Source organism: Coregonus clupeaformis, unplaced genomic scaffold (assembly GCF_020615455.1).
Source record: "Coregonus clupeaformis isolate EN_2021a unplaced genomic scaffold, ASM2061545v1 scaf1243, whole genome shotgun sequence".
NCBI lineage: Eukaryota > Metazoa > Chordata > Actinopteri > Salmoniformes > Salmonidae > Coregonus > Coregonus clupeaformis.
This window is the reverse complement of record NW_025534697.1, coordinates 100953-120215: the sequence shown is the minus strand read 5'-3', so window position 1 is coordinate 120215 and position 19263 is coordinate 100953. Positions and strand designations below refer to the sequence as shown.

The following is a 19263-nucleotide window of genomic DNA, read 5'->3' as shown; positions in this document are numbered from 1 at the left end:
TGTCTAGGTAACTACAGAACACAACACACCTGTTTTACTTCACAGTACCATTTATTGACATCATCTAGACCTTCTCCACATGAAGTCACTGGGACCAGCAACAATATAAAAACAGACTGCAGGGAGGACGGACGGACGGACGGAAAACAAACACACCAGGCCCTGATAACATTGTTCCCACCCTCTCTCCTCCCCCTCTTTCTCCCTCCCTCTTACTGTCCTTCCTCTCTCCCACACATCTATCCCCCTCTCTCCTACCTCACTATTTCTCCCTCCGCTCTCCTCCCTCTCCCTCCTCCCTCTCTCTCTCCCTCCTCCCTCTCTCTCTCCCTCCTCTCTCCTCCCTCTCCCTCTCCCTCCTCCCTCTCTCTCTCCCTCCTCCCTCTCCCTCCTCCCTCTCTCTCTCCCTCCTCCCTCGCTGTCACATATCTCTAGACCAATACTACCTTTTTCACACACAATCTCTACGCACACACACTACCCAGAGGTCACTTGGGGTCGTCATACAGAAATAAAACCCCTGGCCTCCAATCTGTGACCCCTGGCCTCCAATCTGTGACCCCTGGCCTCCAATCTGTGACCCCTGGCCTCCAATCTGTGACCCCTGGCCTCCAATCTGTGACCCCTGGCCTCCAATCTGTGACCCCTGGCCTCCAATCTGTGACCCCTGGCCTCCAATCTGTGACCCCTGGCCTCCAATCTGTGACCCCTGGCCTCCAATCTGTGACCCCTGGCCTCCAATCTGTGACCCCCTGGTTGTGTTGTGGTTGTGGTGGTGTTGTGGTCAGTGCTGTTCCGTCATGTTGAGCAGTCTCTTGCTCAGTAGGGTGTTGTGGTTGTGTTGTGGTTGTGTTGTGGTTGTGGTGTGGTTGTGGTGTGGTTGTGGTGTGGTTGTGGTGGTATTGTGGTCAGTGCTGTTCCGTCATGTTGAGCAGTCTCTTGCTCAGTAGGGTGTTGTGTTGTGGTTGTGGTGGTATTGTGGTCAGTGCTGTTCCGTCATGTTGAGCAGTCTCTTGCTCAGTAGGGTGTTGTGGTTGTGTTGTGGTTGTGTTGTGGTTGTGGTGTGGTTGTGGTGTGGTTGTGGTGTGGTTGTGGTGGTATTGTGGTCAGTGCTGTTCCGTCATGTTGAGCAGTCTCTTGCTCAGTAGGGTGTTGTGGTTGTGTTGTGGTTGTGGTGTGGTTGTGGTGTGGTTGTGGTGTGGTTGTGGTGGTATTGTGGTCAGTGCTGTGCCGTCATGTTGAGCAGTCTCTTGCTCAGTAGGGTGTTGTGCTGCTTCAGGTAGTCGATGAGATCAGCTTGTTTCTCCACTACCTCTTCCAGACTGGAGCCCTCCCTGGAGAGGAACAGGACATCAAGGTCAGGACAACGTTATAACAAGGTCAGGTCAACATTAAAACAAGGTCAGGTCAACATTAAAACAAGGTCAGGACAACATTAAAACAAGGTCAGGACAACGTTCTGGAGCCCTCCCTGGAGAGAAACAGGACAACAAGGTCAGGACAACGTACAGGTAACATTAAAACAATGTCAGGACAACATTAAAACAAGGTCAGGACAACATTCTAAACAACAAGGTCAGGACAACATTAAAACAAGGTCAGGACAACATTAAAACAAGGTCAGGACAACATTAAAACAAGGTCAGGACAACATTATAACAAGGTCAGGAAAACATTAAAACAAGGTCAGGACAACATTATAACAAGGTCAGGACAACATTATAACAAGGTCAGGACAACATTAAAACAAGGTCAGGACAACATTAAAACAAGGTCAGGACAACATAATAACAAGGTCAGGACAACATTAAAACAATGTCAGGACAACGTTAAAACAATGTCAGGACAACGTTAAAACAATGTCAGGACAACGTTAAAACAATGTCAGGACAACGTTAAAACAATGTCAGGACAACGTTAAAACAATGTCAGGACAACGTTAAAACAATGTCAGGACAACGTTAAAACAATGTCAGGACAACGTTAAAACAATGTCAGGACAACGTTAAAACAATGTCAGGACAATGTTAAAACAATGTCAGGACAATGTTAAAACAATGTCAGGACAACATTAAAACAATGTCAGGACAACGTTAAAACAATGTCAGGACAATGTTAAAACAATGTCAGGACAACATTAAAACAATGTCAGGACAAAATTAAAACAACATCAAAGCAACAACAGTAGAACAATAAATGGGCAACGTTAGGTGAAGCCAGTCTAGGGTTATGTGTGTATCTATCTGAAGCCAGTCTAGGGTTAGGTGTATATATACCTGAAGCCAGTCTAGGGTTAGGTGTGTATCTATCTGAAGCCAGTCTAGGGTTAGGTGTGTATCTATCTGAAGCCAGTCTAGGGTTAGGTGTGTATCTATCTGAAGCCAGTCAAGGGTTAGGTGTGTATATATCTGAAGCCAGTCTAGGGTTAGGTGTGTATCTATCTGAAGCCAGTCTAGGGTTAGGTGTGTATATATCTGAAGCCAGTCTAGGGTTAGGTGTGTATATACCTGAAGCCAGTCTAGGGTTAGGTGTGTATCTATCTGAAGCCAGTCTAGGGTTAGGTGTGTATCTATCTGAAGCCAGTCTAGGGTTAGGTGTGTATCTATCTGAAGCCAGTCTAGGGTTAGGTGTGTATCTATCTGAAGCCAGTCTAGGGTTAGGTGTGTATCTATCTGAAGCCAGTCTAGGGTTAGGTGTGTATATATCTGAAGCCAGTCTAGGGTTAGGTGTGTATATATCTGAAGCCAGTCTAGGGTTAGGTGTGTATCTATCTGAAGCCAGTCTAGGGTTAGGTGTGTATATACCTGAAGCCAGTCTAGGGTTAGGTGTGTATCTATCTGAAGCCAGTCTAGGGTTAGGTGTGTATCTATCTGAAGCCAGTCTAGGGTTAGGTGTGTATCTATCTGAAGCCAGTCTAGGGTTAGGTGTGTATATATCTGAAGCCAGTCTAGGGTTAGGTGTGTATCTATCTGAAGCCAGTCTAGGGTTAGGTGTGTATCTATCTGAAGCCAGTCTAGGGTTAGGTGTGTATCTATCTGAAGCCAGTCTAGGGTTAGGTGTGTATCTATCTGAAGCCAGTCTAGGGTTAGGTGTGTATCTATCTGAAGCCAGTCTAGGGTTAGGTGTGTATCTATCTGAAGCCAGTCTAGGGTTAGGTGTGTATCTATCTGAAGCCAGTCTAGGGTTAGGTGTGTATATATCTGAAGCCAGTCTAGGGTTAGGTGTGTATATATCTGAAGCCAGTCTATGGTTAGGTGTGTATATATCTGAAGCCAGTCTAGGGTTAGGTGTGTATCTATCTGAAGCCAGTCTAGGGTTAGGTGTGTATATATCTGAAGCCAGTCTAGGGTTAGGTGTGTATCTATCTGAAGCCAGTCTAGGGTTAGGTGTGTATCTATCTGAAGCCAGTCTAGGGTTAGGTGTGTATCTATCTGAAGCCAGTCTAGGGTTAGGTGTGTATATATCTGAAGCCAGTCTAGGGTTAGGTGTGTATATACCTGAAGCCAGTCTAGGGTTAGGTGTGTATCTATCTGAAGCCAGTCTAGGGTTAGGTGTGTATCTATCTGAAGCCAGTCTAGGGTTAGGTGTGTATATATATGAAGCCAGTCTAGGGTTAGGTGTGTATATATCTGAAGCCAGTCTAGGGTTAGGTGTGTATCTATCTGAAGCCAGTCTAGGGTTAGGTGTGTATCTATCTGAAGCCAGTCTAGGGTTAGGTGTGTATCTATCTGAAGCCAGTCTAGGGTTAGGTGTGTATCTATCTGAAGCCAGTCTAGGGTTAGGTGTGTATCTATCTGAAGCCAGTCTAGGGTTAGGTGTGTATATATATGAAGCCAGTCTAGGGTTAGGTGTGTATCTATCTGAAGCCAGTCTAGGGTTAGGTGTGTATCTATCTGAAGCCAGTCTAGGGTTAGGTGTGTATCTATCTGAAGCCAGTCTAGGGTTAGGTGTGTATCTATCTGAAGCCAGTCTAGGGTTAGGTGTGTATCTATCTGAAGCCAGTCTAGGGTTAGGTGTGTATCTATCTGAAGCCAGTCTAGGGTTAGGTGTGTATATACCTGAAGCCAGTCTCAGTAGTGTTGTAGGAGTTAGATTGTTCATCCTGACTGATATCTGGACCAGCTCTCTCTCGGTTGAATCTCACCACCCTGACTGGAAAACACACACACACACTCACTCAACAACAATATCTCTTGTTTCCCAGGTACCAATCAGTCTTTCCCTACTTTGTCTCTCTCCCTCCCTCTCTGTCTGTCTGTCTCTCTCCGTCTCCTTCAGTCTCTCCCTCTCTCTCAGTCTGTCTGTCTCTCGCCGTCTCCTTCAGTCTCTCCCTCTCTCTCAGTCTGTCTGTCTCTCGCCGTCTCCTTCAGTCTCTCGCTCTCCCCCTCCCTCTCTCTCTCTCTCTCTCCCGCTGTCTCTCTCTCTCTCCCCCCTCAGTTTCTCTTCCTCCCACTGTCTCTCCCACTGTCTCTCCCACTGTCTCTCTCTCTCTCTCTCTCTCTCTCTGTCTCTCTCTCTCTCTCTCTGTCTCTCTCTCTCTCACTCTCTCTCTCTCGCTCTCCCCCTCCCTCTCTCTCTCTCTCTCTCCCGCTGTCTCTCTCTCTCTCCCCCCTCAGTTTCTCTTCCTCCCACGGTCTCTCTCTCTCTCTCTCTCTCTCTCTCCCCCCTCAGTTTCTCTCTCTCTCTCTCTCTCTCTCTCTCTCTCTCTCTCTCCCTCCCTCCCTCTCTCCCTCCCTCCCTCTATTAGCTAGAGGAAATTGTCAGTAAGGCTCTAAAGACAGTGGTATATTTACCCTAAACACACACACACAACTAAGCTTGAGAAATACTTCACATTCCTGCATAAGGAGCCCTCTCTCTCTCTCCCTCTCTGTCCAGTAATAGAAGAGGAGAGTCTATGGGCTGGAACTGGCAGTATGGGGTTACGGAGAGGGAATTCAATAGTCCAACTGTTGGCCATCTGGCCAGTATGGGGTTACGGAGAGGGAATCCAATAGTCCAACTGTTGGCCATCTGGCCAGTATGGGGTTAAGGAGAGGGAATTCAATAGTCCAACTGTTGGCCATCTGGCCAGTATGGGGTTACGGAGAGGGAATCCAATAGTCCAACTGTTGGCCATCTGGCCAGTATGGGGTTAAGGAGAGGGAATTCAATAGTCCAACTGTTGGCCATCTGGCCAGTATGGGGTTACGGAGAGGGAATCCAATAGTCCAACTGTTGGCCATCTGGCCAGTATGGGTTTACGGAGAGGGAATTCAATAGTCCAACTGTTGGCCATCTGGCCAGTATGGGGTTAAGGAGAGGGAATTCAATAGTCCAACTGTTGGCCATCTGGCCAGTATGGGGTTACGGAGAGGGAATTCAATAGTCCAACTGTTGGCCATCTGGCCAGTATGGGGTTACGGAGAGGGAATTCAATAGTCCAACTGTTGGCCATCTGGCCAGTATGGGCTTACGGAGAGGGGAATTCAATAGTCCAACTGTTGGCCATCTGGCCAGTATGGGCTTACGGAGAGGGAATTCAATAGTCCAACTGTTGGCCATCTGGCCAGTATGGGGTTACGGAGAGGGAATTCAATAGTCCAACTGTTGGCCATCTGGCCAGTATGGGCTTACGGAGAGGGAATTCAATAGTCCAACTGTTGGCCATCTGGCCAGTATGGGCTTACGGAGAGGGAATTCAATAGTCCAACTGTTGGCCATCTGGCCAGTATGGGGTTACGGAGAGGGAATTCAATAGTCCAACTGTTGGCCATCTGGCCAGTATGGGGTTACGGAGAGGGAATTCAATAGTCCAACTGTTGGCCATCTGGCCAGTATGGCCGTTACGGAGAGGGGAATTCAATAGTCCAACTGTTGGCCATCTGGCCAGTATGGGGTTACGGAGAGGGAATTCAATAGTCCAACTGTTGGCCATCTGGCCAGTATGGGGGTTACGGAGAGGGAATTCAATAGTCCAACTGTTGGCCATCTGGCCAGTATGGGGTTACGGAGAGGGAATTCAATAGTCCAACTGTTGGCCATCTGGCCAGTATGGGGGTTACGGAGAGGGAATTCAATAGTCCAACTGTTGGCCATCTGGCCAGTATGGGGTTACGGAGAGGGGAATTCAATAGTCCAACTGTTGGCCATCTGGCCAGTATGGGGTTACGGAGAGGGAATTCAATAGTCCAACTGTTGGCCATCTGGCCAGTATGGGGTTACGGAGAGGGAATTCAATAGTCCACCTGTTGGCCATCTGGCCAGTATGGGGTTACGGAGAGGGAATTCAATAGTCCAACTTTTAGGCCATCTGGCCAGTATGGGGTTACGGAGAGGGAATTCAATAGTCCAACTGTTGGCCATCTGGCCAGTATGGGGTTACGGAGAGGTAATTCAATAGTCCAACTGTTGGCCATCTGGCCAGTATGGGGTTATGGAGAGGGAATTCAATAGTCCAACTGTTGGCCATCTGGCCAGTATCACCAAGGGCTTTCTACAACAATAGAAACATTAGCGCAGCTAGCTAGTCAGCAGGCAAACGTTTGACCATCCTATCGGTGTGTCTGAGCCCGAACAGTAGAGAGAGAAACACACACAGCAGTTGACCTGTCTGAGGATCTTCTCCAGGTGCTACTGCTAACTGTGGTTTTACAGTGCAGGTCAATGGTCATGATGCTAGCCATGCTAACTGTGGTTTTACAGTGCAGGTCAATGGTCATGATGCTAGCCATGCTAACGGTGGTTTTACAGTGCAGGTCAATGGTCATGATGCTAGCCATGCTAACTGTGGTTTTACAGTGCAGGTCAATGGTCATGATGCTAGCCATGCTAACTGTGGTTTTACAGTGCAGGTCAATGGTCATGATGCTAGCCATGCTAACTGTGGTTTTACAGTGCAGGTCAATGGTCATGATGCTAGCCATGCTAACTGTGGTTTTACAGTGCAGGTCAATGGTCATGATGCTAGCCATGCTAACTGTGGTTTTACAGTGCAGGTCAATGGTCATGATGCTAGCCATGCTAACGGTGGTTTTACAGTGCAGGTCAATGGTCATGATGCTAGCCATGCTAACTGTGGTTTTACAGTGCAGGTCAATGGTCATAATGCTAGCCATGCTAACTGTGGTTTTACAGTGCAGGTCAATGGTCATGATGCTAGCCATGCTAACAGTGGTTTTACAGTGCAGGTCAATGGTCATGATGCTAGCCATGCTAACGGTGGTTTTACAGTGCAGGTCAATGGTCATGATGCTAGCCATGCTAACAGTGGTTTTACAGTGCAGGGTAATGGTCATGATGCTAGCCATGCTAACAGTGGTTTTACAGTGCAGGTCAATGGCCATGATGCTAGCCATGCTAATGCTAAAGGTGGTTTTACAGTGAAAGTCAATGGCCATGATGCTAGCCATGCTAATGATAACAGTGGTTTTACAGTGCAGGTCAAATGGTATGATGCTAGTCATGATAAATGCTAACTGTCTGGCTTTTGAAGGGTCTTCTATAAGCAGCTGACCAAAGCTACCGTTCCAGTCCAGAGTGTCCCACTTCGTTTCAGTGTGTGTGTGTGTGTGTGTGTGTGTGTGGTGAGTGTGTGGTGTGTGTGTGTGAGTCCTACCCTGCAGTGCTTCCAGTAGAACAGACAATAGAGGTAGCTGTATTCTGTTACCTCTTTGATGTCCTGGCAGCATGCAGGTCTATATAGAGGACTGTATTCATGTTATAATGAAGGGCATTTATTCACCACACATCAAACACAACCACACCAGCCCAGCCTGCAGGGCCCTTCAAACACACACACACACACACACACACACACACACACACACACACACACACACACACCACATACACACACACACACACACACACACACACACACACACACACTAGTCCTTTACTGGTCAGCGGTGTGTGTGTGTTACCTTGGTAGGTCTGAACCAGAGTATGTGAGCGGAGTTCAGAGGTCATCGCTCACGGAGCCGCTCAACGGCCTCTCCAACCGCTCTGCTAAAAAACGCTCCTCGCTCACAGGAGAGCAGGCCGGCAGACTGAGAATACCCTCTCTGCTAAAAACGCTCCTCGCTCACAGGAGAGCAGGCCGGCAGACTGAGAATACCCTCTCTGCTAAAAACGCTCCTCGCTCACAGGAGAGCAGGCCGGCAGACTGAGAATACCCTCTCTGCTAAAAACGCTCCTCGCTCACAGGAGAGCAGGCCGGCAGACTGAGAATACCCTCTCTGCTAAAAACGCTCCTCGCTCACAGGAGAGCAGGCCAGCAGACTGAGAATACCCTCTCTGCTAAAAACGCTCCTCGCTCACAGGAGAGCAGGCCGGCAGACTGAGAATACCCTCTCTGCTAAAAACGCTCCTCGCTCACAGGAGAGCAGGCCAGCAGACTGAGAATACCCTCTCTGCTAAAAAACGCTCCCTCGCTCACAGGAGAGCAGGCCAGCAGACTGAGAATACCCTCTCTGCTAAAAAACGCTCCTCGCTCACAGGAGAGCAGGCCGGCAGACTGAGAATACCCTCTCTGCTAAAAACGCTCCTCGCTCACAGGAGAGCAGGTCGGCAGACTGAGAATACCCTCTCTGCTAAAAACGCTCCTCGCTCACAGGAGAGCAGGCCGGCAGACTGAGAATACCCTCTCTGCTAAAAACGCTCCTCGCTCACAGGAGAGCAGGCCGGCAGACTGAGAATACCCTCTCTGCTAAAAACGCTCCTCGCTCACAGGAGAGCAGGCCGGCAGACTGAGAATACCCTCTCTGCTAAAAACGCTCCTCGCTCACAGGAGAGCAGGCCGGCAGACTGAGAATACCCTCTCTGCTAAAAACGCTCCTCGCTCACAGGAGAGCAGGCCAGCAGACTGAGAATACCCTCTCTGCTAAAAACGCTCCTCGCTCACAGGAGAGCAGGCCGGCAGACTGAGAATACCCTCTCTGCTAAAAAACGCTCCTCGCTCACAGGAGAGCAGGCCAGCAGACTGAGAATACCCTCTCTGCTAAAAACGCTCCTCGCTCACAGGAGAGCAGGCCGGCAGACTGAGAATACCCTCTCTGCTAAAAAACGCTCCTCGCTCACAGGAGAGCAGGCCGGCAGACTGAGAATACCCTCTCTGCTAAAAACGCTCCTCGCTCACAGGAGAGCAGGCCGGCTGACTGAGAATACCCTCTCTGCTAAAAAACGCTCCTCGCTCACAGGAGAGCAGGCCAGCAGACTGAGAATACCCTCTCTGCTAAAAACGCTCCTCGCTCACAGGAGAGCAGGCCGGCAGACTGAGAATACCCTCTCTGCTAAAAAACGCTCCTCGCTCACAGGAGAGCAGGCCGGCAGACTGAGAATACCCTCTCTGCTAAAAACGCTCCTCGCTCACAGGAGAGCAGGCCGGCAGACTGAGAATACCCTCTCTGCTAAAAACGCTCCTCGCTCACAGGAGAGCAGGCCGGCAGACTGAGAATACCCTCTCTGCTAAAAACGCTCCTCGCTCACAGGAGAGCAGGCCGGCAGACTGAGAATACCCTCTCTGCTAAAAAACGCTCCTCGCTCACAGGAGAGCAGGCCGGCAGACTGAGAATACCCTCTCTGCTAAAAAACGCTCCTCGCTCACAGGAGAGCAGGCCGGCAGACTGAGAATACCCTCTCTGCTAAAAACGCTCCTCGCTCACAGGAGAGCAGGCCGGCAGACTGAGAATACCCTCTCTGCTAAAAACGCTCCTCGCTCACAGGAGAGCAGGCCGGCAGACTGAGAATACCCTCTCTGCTAAAAACGCTCCTCGCTCACAGGAGAGCAGGCCGGCAGACTGAGAATACCCTCTCTGCTAAAAAACGCTCCTCGCTCACAGGAGAGCAGGCCGGCAGACTGAGAATACCCTCTCTGCTAAAAACGCTCCTCGCTCACAGGAGAGCAGGCCGGCAGACTGAGAATACCCTCTCTGCTAAAAAACGCTCCTCGCTCACAGGAGAGCAGGCCGGCAGACTGAGAATACCCTCTCTGCTAAAAAACGCTCCTCGCTCACAGGAGAGCAGGCCGGCAGACTGAGAATACCCTCTCTGCGCTTGCAGAGCCACTGGGGATGATAAACACCCTTCGGGCCTCTCTTGCCAGGCTGGGCAGGGATGCTGAGTTTTTATAAATGTTTTCTGTAGGTAGGCCTAAGGGTTTTTAGGTAAAATAACCCAATCAAAACAGAAAGCTCCTTGAAAGAGGTAATATGTCAGCAGGCCTATTGGGCCAAAATCAACGAGCCTATTGTATAGATAATAGAACCAAAATGAAGGAAACTTTTAAAGAGATCAGATTGTTAGTTTATAAATACTTTGCTACAACGACCCACTTAGCTAGCTCCCCACCTCGTTCCTTTCTGTTAGCATGTGCACCATCATGCTTTGGATACGTGTCTTTCAGATTCCACAGTGATTCTTTAGGTTGCGGACACTACATCACCACACTCCCCCTCTTGCTCTTGGTCTTGGTAAGTCACCTTGATTTAGCACCTGTGCGTTTCGTCAGTTTCTTTATGAACATATTTAGCGAACTCCGTGACAGTAGCTAAAGCAAAGGGCTGTAGCAGCACACAGGTAGACTACAGATGCATGCTGGGCCGGGCGCGCCCTGAGCTGGAGAGGAGTTGGAGCGGGCGAGGAGGCTGATGCTCCAGCCTTTGGGGAAACTCGCTCCGCGCTCCAGTCAAATTGGGCTCCGCTCCACTCCTCGCTCATCCTCTGGTCTGAGCTGCGAGGCGTCGCCGCTCTCATTTGGTGGAGCCTCGCGGCACTAATCTGACCTGGGGACGCTGGGTGTGTAGCCTGAGGGCAGGATGAAGCCCATCTCAGTGTGAAAGATGCTATCTACAGTAGCTCTCCCTCCCCCTCGATGCACCGCATACGCTGATGTCAGACAGAGCTACATCATACGCTGATGTCAGACAGAGCTACATCATACGCTGATGTCAGACAGAGCTACATCATACGCTGATGTCAGACAGAGCTACATCATACGCTGATGTCAGACAGAGCTACATCATACGCTGATGTCAGACAGAGCTACATCATACGCTGATGTCAGACAGAGCTACATCATACGCTGATGTCAGACAGAGCTACATCATACGCTGATGTCAGACAGAGCTACATCATACGCTGATGTCAGACAGAGCTACATCATACGCTGATGTCAGACAGAGCTACATCATACGCTGATGTCAGACAGAGCTACATCATACGCTGATGTCAGACAGAGCTACATCATACGCTGATGTCAGACAGAGCTACATCATACGCTGATGTCAGACAGAGCTACATCATACGCTGATGTCAGACAGAGCTACATCATACGCTGATGTCAGACAGAGCTACATCATACGCTGATGTCAGACAGAGCTACATCATACGCTGATGTCAGACAGAGCTACATCATACGCTGATGTCAGACAGAGCTACATCATACGCTGATGTCAGACAGAGCTACATCATACGCTGATGTCAGACAGAGCTACATCATACGCTGATGTCAGACAGAGCTACATCATACGCTGATGTCAGACAGAGCTACATCATACGCTGATGTCAGACAGAGCTACATCATACGCTGATGTCAGACAGAGCTACATCATACGCTGATGTCAGACAGAGCTACATCATACGCTGATGTCAGACAGAGCTACATCATACGCTGATGTCAGACAGAGCTACATCATACGCTGATGTCAGACAGAGCTACATCATATGCTGATGTCAGACAGAGCTACATCATACGCTGATGTCAGACAGAGCTACATCATACGCTGATGTCAGACAGAGCTACATCATACGCTGATGTCAGACAGAGCTACATCATACGCTGATGTCAGACAGAGCTACATCATACGCTGATGTCAGACAGAGCTACATCATACGCTGATGTCAGACAGAGCTACATCATACGCTGATGTCAGACAGAGCTACATCATACGCTGATGTCAGACAGAGCTACATCATACGCTGATGTCAGACAGAGCTACATCATACGCTGATGTCAGACAGAGCTACATCATACGCTGATGTCAGACAGAGCTACAGCGGTGTTTGTCAGACCAGGAGACGTCCTGAAAAGACGTCTTCTCACGTTTTATATTTCAGCTTCTTCAAAGTAGCCACCCGTTGCCTTGACGACAGCTTTGCACACCTCTTGGCATTCTCTCAACCAGCTTCATGAGGTAGTCACCTGGAATGCATTTCAATTAACAGGTGTGACTTCTTAAAAGTTAATTTGTGGAATTTCTTTCCTTCCTAATGCGTTTGAGACAATCAGTTGTGTTGTGACAAGGTAGGGGTGGTATACAGAAGATAGCCCTATTTGGTAAAAGACCAAGTCCATATTATGGCAAGAACAGCTCAAATAAGCAAAGAGAAACGACAGTCCATCATTACTTTATGACATGAAGGTCAATACAGAACATTTCAAGAACTTTTAAAGTTTCTTCAAGTGTAGTCGCAAAAACCATCAAGCGCTATGATGAAACTGTCTCTCATGAGGACCGCCACAGGAAAGGAAGACCCAGAGTTACCTCTGCTGCAGAGGATAAGTTCATTAGAGTTACCAGCCTCAGAAATTGCAGCCCAAATAAATGCTTCACAGAGTTCAAGTAACAGACACATCTCAACATCAACTGTTCAGAGGAGACTGCGTGAATCAGGCCTTCATGGTCGAATTGCTGCAAAGAAACCACTACTAAAATACACCAATAAGAAGAAGAGACCTGCATGGACCAAGAAACACGAGCAATGGACATTAGACCGGTGGAAATGTGTCCTTTGGTCTGGAGTCCAAATTTGAGTTTTTGGTCCAATCGCTGTAGGTGTGTGGGGAACGCATGTCCACATGTGTAGTTCCCACCGTAAAGCATGGAGGAGGAGGTGTTATGGTGTAGGGGTGCTTTGCAGGTGACACCGTCTGTGATTTATTTAGAATTCAAGGCACACTTAACCAGCATGGCTACCACAGCATTCTGCAGCGGTACGCCATCCCATCTGGTTTGGGCTTAGTAGGACTATCATTTGATTTTCAACAGAACAATGACCCAACACACCTCCAGGCTGTGTAAGGGCTATTTTACCAAGAAGGAGAGTGATGGAGTGCTGCATTAGATGACCTGGCCTCCACAATCCCTCGACCTCAACCCATTTGAGATGGTTTAGGATGAGTTGGACCACAGAGTGAAGGAAAAGCAGCCAACAAGTGCTCAGCATATGTGGGAACTCCTTCAAGACTGTTGGAAAAGCATTCCAGGTTAAGCTGGTTGAGAGAATGTCAATAGTGTGCAAAGCTGTCATCAAGGCAAAGGGTGGCTATTTGAAGAATCAAATATAAAATATTTGCACAAAAAGGGCTTCACAGGCAAGGATATTGCTGCTAGTAAGATTGCACCTAAATCAACCATTTATCGGATCATCAAGAACTTCAAGGAGAGAGGTTCAATTGTTGTGAAGAAGGCTTCAGGGCGCCCAAGAAAGTCCAGCAAGCGCCAGGACCGTCTCCTAAAGTTGATTCAGCTGCGGGATCGGGGCACCACCAGTGCAGAGCTTGCTCAGGAATGGCAGCAGGCAGGTGTGAGTGCATCTGCACGCACAGTGAGGCGAAGACTTTTGGAGGATGGCCTGGTGTCAAGAAGGGCAGCGAGGAAGCCACTTCTCTCCAGGAAAAACATCAGGTACAGACTGATATTCTGCAAAAGGTACAAGGATTTGACTGCTGAGGACTGGGGTAAAGTCATTTTCTCTGATGAATCCCCTTTCCGATTGTTTGGGGCATCCAGAAAAAAGCTTGTCCGGAGAAGACAAGGTGAGCGCTACCATCAGTCCTGTGTCATGCCAACAGTAAAGCATCCTGAGACCATTCATGTGTGGCGTTGCTTCTCAGCCAAGGGAGTGGGCTCACTCACAATTTTGCCTAAGAACACAGCTCTGAATGAAGAATGGTACCAACACATCCTCCGAGAGCAACTTCTCCCAACCATCCAAGAACAGTTTGGTGACGACCAATGCCTTTTCCAGCATGATGGAGCACCTTGCCATAAGGCAAAAGTGATAACTAAGTTGCTCGGGGAACAAAACATCAACATTTTGGGTCCATGGCCAGGAAACTCCCCAGACCTTAATCCAATTGAGAACTTGTGGTCAATCCTCAAGATGCGGGTGGACAAACAAAAACCCACAAATTCTGACAAACTCCAAGCATTGATTATGCAAGAATGGGCTGCCATCAGTCAGGATGTGGCCCAGAAGTTCATTGACAGCATGCCAGGGCGGATGCAGAGGTCTTGAAAAAGAAGGGTCAACACTGCAAATATTGACTCTTTGCATAAACTTAATGTAATTGTCAATAAAAGCCTTTGACACTTATGGAATGCTTGTAATTATACTTCAGTATAACATAGTAACATCTGACAAAAATATCTCATAACACTGAAGCAGCAAACTTTGACCAACACTTGTGTCATTCTCAAAACGTTTGACCACGACTGTACATTAGATCATGGGAAGTCAGCTATGAGAGAGAGAGAGCGAGAGAGACTATACAGACCTCGGCCTAAACATCAGCACCACAGGTAACTTCCACAAAGCAGTGAACGATCTGAGAGACAAGGCAAGAAGGGCCTTCTATGCCATCAAAAGGAATTAGGATCTGGCTAAAAATACTTGAATCAGTTATAGAACCCATTGCCCTTTATGGTTGTGAAGTCTGGGGTCCGCTCACCAACCAAGAATTCACTAAATGGGACAAACACCAAATTGAGACACTGCATGCAGAATGCTGCAAAAATATCCTCTGTGTACAACATAAAACACCAAATAATGCATGCAGAGAAGAATTAGGCCGCTACCCGCTAATTATCAAATCCAGAAAAGAGCAGTTAAATTCTATAACCACTTAAAAGGAAGCGATTCCCAAACCTTCCATAACAAAGCCATCACCTACAGAGAGATGAACCTGGAGAAGAGTCCCCTAAGCAAGCTGGTCCTGGGGCTCTGTTCACAAACACAAACAGACCCCACAGAGCCCCAGGACAGCAACACAATTAGACCCAACCAAATCATGAGAAAACAAAAAGATAATTACTTGACACATTGGAAAGAACAAACAAAAAAACAGAGCAAACTAGAATGCTATTTGGCCCTAAACAGAGAGTACACAGTGGCAGAATACCTGACCACTGTGACTGACCCAAACTTAAGGAAAGCTTTGACTATGTACAGACTCAGTGACCATAGCCTTGCTATTGAGAAAGGCCGCCGTAGGCAGACCTGGCTCTCAAGAGAAGACAGGCTATGTGCACACTGCCCACAAAATGGAGGTGGAAACTGAGCTGCACTTCCTAACCTCCTGCCAAATGTATGACCATATTAGAGACACATATTTCCCTCAGATTACACAGACCCACAGAGAATTCGAAAACAAATCCAATTTTAATAAACTCCCTTATCTACTGGGTGAAAAACCACAGTGTGCAATCACAGCAGCAAGATAAAGCCCTTAAATTGAAATTGAATTCAGAGAGGGGTGGTAGATGGTTTTGAGAAAGAGAGCGAGAGCGAGAGAGAAAGAGAGAGAGAGAGAGAGAGAGAGAGAGAGAGAGAGAGAGAGAGAGAGAGAGGAGGTAGATGTTTGAGAGATAGAGAGAGAGAGAGAGAGAGAGAGAGAGAGAGGAGGTAGATGTTTGAGAGAGAGAGAGAGAGAGAGAGAGAGAGAGAGAGAGAGAGAGAGAGAGAGAGAGAGAGAGAGAGAGACTATGTACAGACTCAGTGAGCATAGCCTTGCTATTGAGAAAGGCCGCCGTAGGCAGACCTGGCTCTCAAGAGAAGACAGGCTATGTGCACACTGCCCACAAAATGAGGTGGAAACTGAGCTGCACTTCCTAACCTCCTGCCAAATGTATGACCATATTAGAGACACATATTTCCCTCAGATTACAGCGATCCACAAAGAATTCGAAAACAAACCCAATTTTGATAAACTCCCTTATCTACTGGGTGAAAAACCACAGTGTGCCATCACAGCTGCAAGATTTGTGACCTGTTGCCACAAGAAAAGGGCAACCAGTGAAGAACAAACACCATTGTAAATACAACCCATATTTATTTATTTTCCCATTTGTACTTTAACTATTTGCACATTGTTACAACACTGTATATATACATAACATGACATTTGAAATGTCTTTATTCTTTTGAAACTTCTGAGTGTAATGTTTACTGTTAATATTTATTGTTTATTTCACTTTTGTTTACTATCTACTTCACTTGCTTTGGCAATGTTAACACACGTTTCCCATGCCAATAAAGCCCTTAAATTGAATTGAAATTGAAATTGAGAGAGAGAGAGAGAGAGAGAGGTGGAGAGAGAGAGAGAGAGAGAGAGGAGGTAGATGTTTGAGAGATAGATAGAGAGAGAGAGGGCTGAATAGTGATTGTCATTCTACTGTGTGTCTGAATGAAGGAGGACAGAGGCCTTTGTGATGTAGATCACTCTTTAGACAGGGAGGGGGAGGGGCAGAGTGGTACCTGTGATGTGGATCACTCTTTAGACAGGGAGGGGGAGGGGCAGAGTGGTACCTGTGATGTGGATCACTCTTTAGACAGGGAGGGGGATGGGCAGAGTGGTACCTGTGATGTGGATCACTCTTTAGACAGGGAGGGGAGGGGCAGAGTGGTACCTGTGATGTGGATCAGTCTTTAGACAGGGAGGGGAGGGGCAGAGTGGTACCTGTGATGTGGATCACTCTTTAGACAGGGAGGGGGGGCAGAGTGGTACCTGTGATGTGGATCACTCTTTAGACAGGGAGGGGAGGGGCAGAGTGGTACCTGTGATGTGGATCACTCTTTAGACAGGGAGGGGAGAGGGGTACCTGGAGTGGATCACTCTTTAGACAGGGAGGGGAGGGACAGAGTGGTACCTGTTGTTCTTTAGACAGGGAGGGGGAGGGGCAGAGTGGTACCTGTGATGTGGATCACTCTTTAGACAGGGAGGGGGAGGGGCAGAGTGGTACCTGTGATGTGGATCACTCTTTAGACAGGGAGGGGAGGGGCAGAGTGGTACCTGTGATGTGGATCACTCTTTAGACAGGGAGGGGAGGGGCAGAGTGGTACCTGTGATGTGGATCACTCTTTAGACAGGGAGGGGGAGGGGCAGAGTGGTACCTGTGATGTGGATCACTCTTTAGACAGGGAGGGGGAGGGGCAGAGTGGTACCTGTGATGTGGATCACTCTTTAGACAGGGAGGGGGAGGGGCAGAGTGGTACCTGTGATGTGGATCACTCTTTAGACAGGGAGGGGGAGGGGCAGAGTGGTACCTGTGATGTGGATCACTCTTTAGACAGGGAGGGGCAGAGTGGTACCTGTGATGTGGATCACTCTTTAGACAGGGAGGGGAGGGGCAGAGTGGTACCTGTGATGTGGATCACTCTTTAGACAGGGAGGGGGAGGGGCAGAGTGGTACCTGTGATTGGACACTTTAGACAGGGAGGGGGATGGGCAGAGTGGTACCTCTTTAGACAGGGAGGGGGAGGGGCAGAGTGGTACCTGTGATGTGGATCACTCTTTAGACAGGGAGGGGGGGGGCAGAGTGGTACCTGTGATGTGGATCACTCTTTAGACAGGGAGGGGGATGGGCAGAGTGGTACCTGTGATGTAGATCACTCTTTAGACAGGGAGGGGCAGAGTGGTACCTGTGATGTGGATCACTCTTTAGACAGGGAGGGGGAGGGGCAGAGTGGTACCTCTTTAGACAGGGAGGGGGATGGGCAGAGTGGTACCTCTTTAGACAGGGAGGGGGAGGGGCAGAGTGGTACCTGTGATGTGGATCACTCTTTAGACAGGGAGGGGGAGGGGCAGAGTGGTACCTGTGATGTGGATCACTCTTTAGACAGGGAGGGGGATGGGCAGAGTGGTACCTGTGATGTAGATCACTCTTTAGACAGGGAGGGGCAGAGTGGTACCTGTGATGTGGATCACTCTTTAGACAGGGAGGGGGAGGGGCAGAGTGGTACCTCTTTAGACAGGGAGGGGCAGAGTGGTACCTGTGATGTGGATCACTCTTTAGACAGGGAGGGGGAGGGGCAGAGTGGTACCTGTGATGTGGATCACTCTTTAGACAGGGAGGGGGAGGGGCAGAGTGGTACCTCTTTAGACAGGGAGGGGGGACAGAGTGGTACCTGTGATGTGGATCACTCTTTAGACAGGGAGGGGAGGGGCAGAGTGGTACCTGTGATGTGGATCACTCTTTAGACAGGGAGGGAGGGGGCAGAGTGGTACCTGTGATGTGGATCACTCTTTAGACAGGGAGGGAGGGGCAGAGTGGTACCTGTGATGTGGATCACTCTTTAGACAGGGAGGGAGGGGGGCAGAGTAGTACCTGTGATGTGGATCACTCTTTAGACAGGGAGGGGAGGGGCAGAGTGGTACCTGTGATGTGGATCACTCTTTAGACAGGGAGGGAGGGGCAGAGTGGTACCTGTGATGTGGATCACTCTTTAGACAGGGAGGGGAGGGACAGAGTGGTACCTGTGATGTGGATCACTCTTTAGACAGGGAGGGGCAGAGTGGTACCTGTGTAGATGATCAGACAAGGCAGAGAGACCAGGAGCTCCAGTCCCAGAATCCCTAGCAGCAGATAAACAGGAAGATGCTCGGCCTCTGACAGATCAGCTGACAAGACCACCAACACCGCTGCATTACCTAAACACACAGACACAGACACAGACACAGACACAGACACACAGACACACAACACACACACAGACACACACACACACACACCACCGACACACACACACACACACACACACCGCACACACACACACACACACACACACACACACACACACACACACACACACACACACACACACACAGACACAGACACAGACACAGACACAGACACAGACACAGACACAGACACACGACATGAGTCCAAGTATAAATGGTAAGCTTAATGTGTGTATGTCTCCTCCCTGTGGTAGGAGGTGGACCTGCTGTAAAACTTTCAACTGTTGAAGAAAACTAACAATTACACAGGATGATGAGGCAGGTGTTTCAGGGTGTCTGCTGATTGGATGATGAGGCAGGTGTTTCAGGGTGTCTGCTGAGTGGATGATGAGGCAGGTGTTTCAGGGTGTCTGCAGAGTGGATGATGAGGCAGGTGTTTCAGGGTGTCTGCAGAGTGGATGATGAGGCAGGTGTTTCAGGGTGTCTGCTGATTGGATGATGAGGCAGGTGTTTCAGGGTGTCTGCTGAGTGGATGATGAGGC

General features: G+C 48.8%; 1 protein-coding gene across 2 annotated transcripts in view; it reads right to left on the bottom strand.

Annotated features, from left to right (window-relative positions):
• Positions 1-755: 755 nt before the first annotated feature.
• The window catches only part of tmem192 (transmembrane protein 192), a 51185-nt gene continuing 32677 nt past the window's right edge, over positions 756-19263 (bottom strand). The window contains exons 4-7 of one of the 2 annotated variants that reach the window (XM_045217817.1): positions 18563-18691; positions 4059-4152; positions 1191-1334; positions 756-1157 (exon numbers count right to left, since the gene is read on the bottom strand). In XM_045217817.1, the coding sequence (XP_045073752.1) occupies positions 1220-1334; positions 4059-4152; positions 18563-18691 (338 nt within the window). In that variant the 3' untranslated portion in view covers positions 756-1157; positions 1191-1219. Of the gene's footprint in view, positions 1335-4058; positions 4153-18562; positions 18692-19263 lie in introns of both variants that reach the window. The other variant, XM_045217816.1, reaches the window with a different exon arrangement.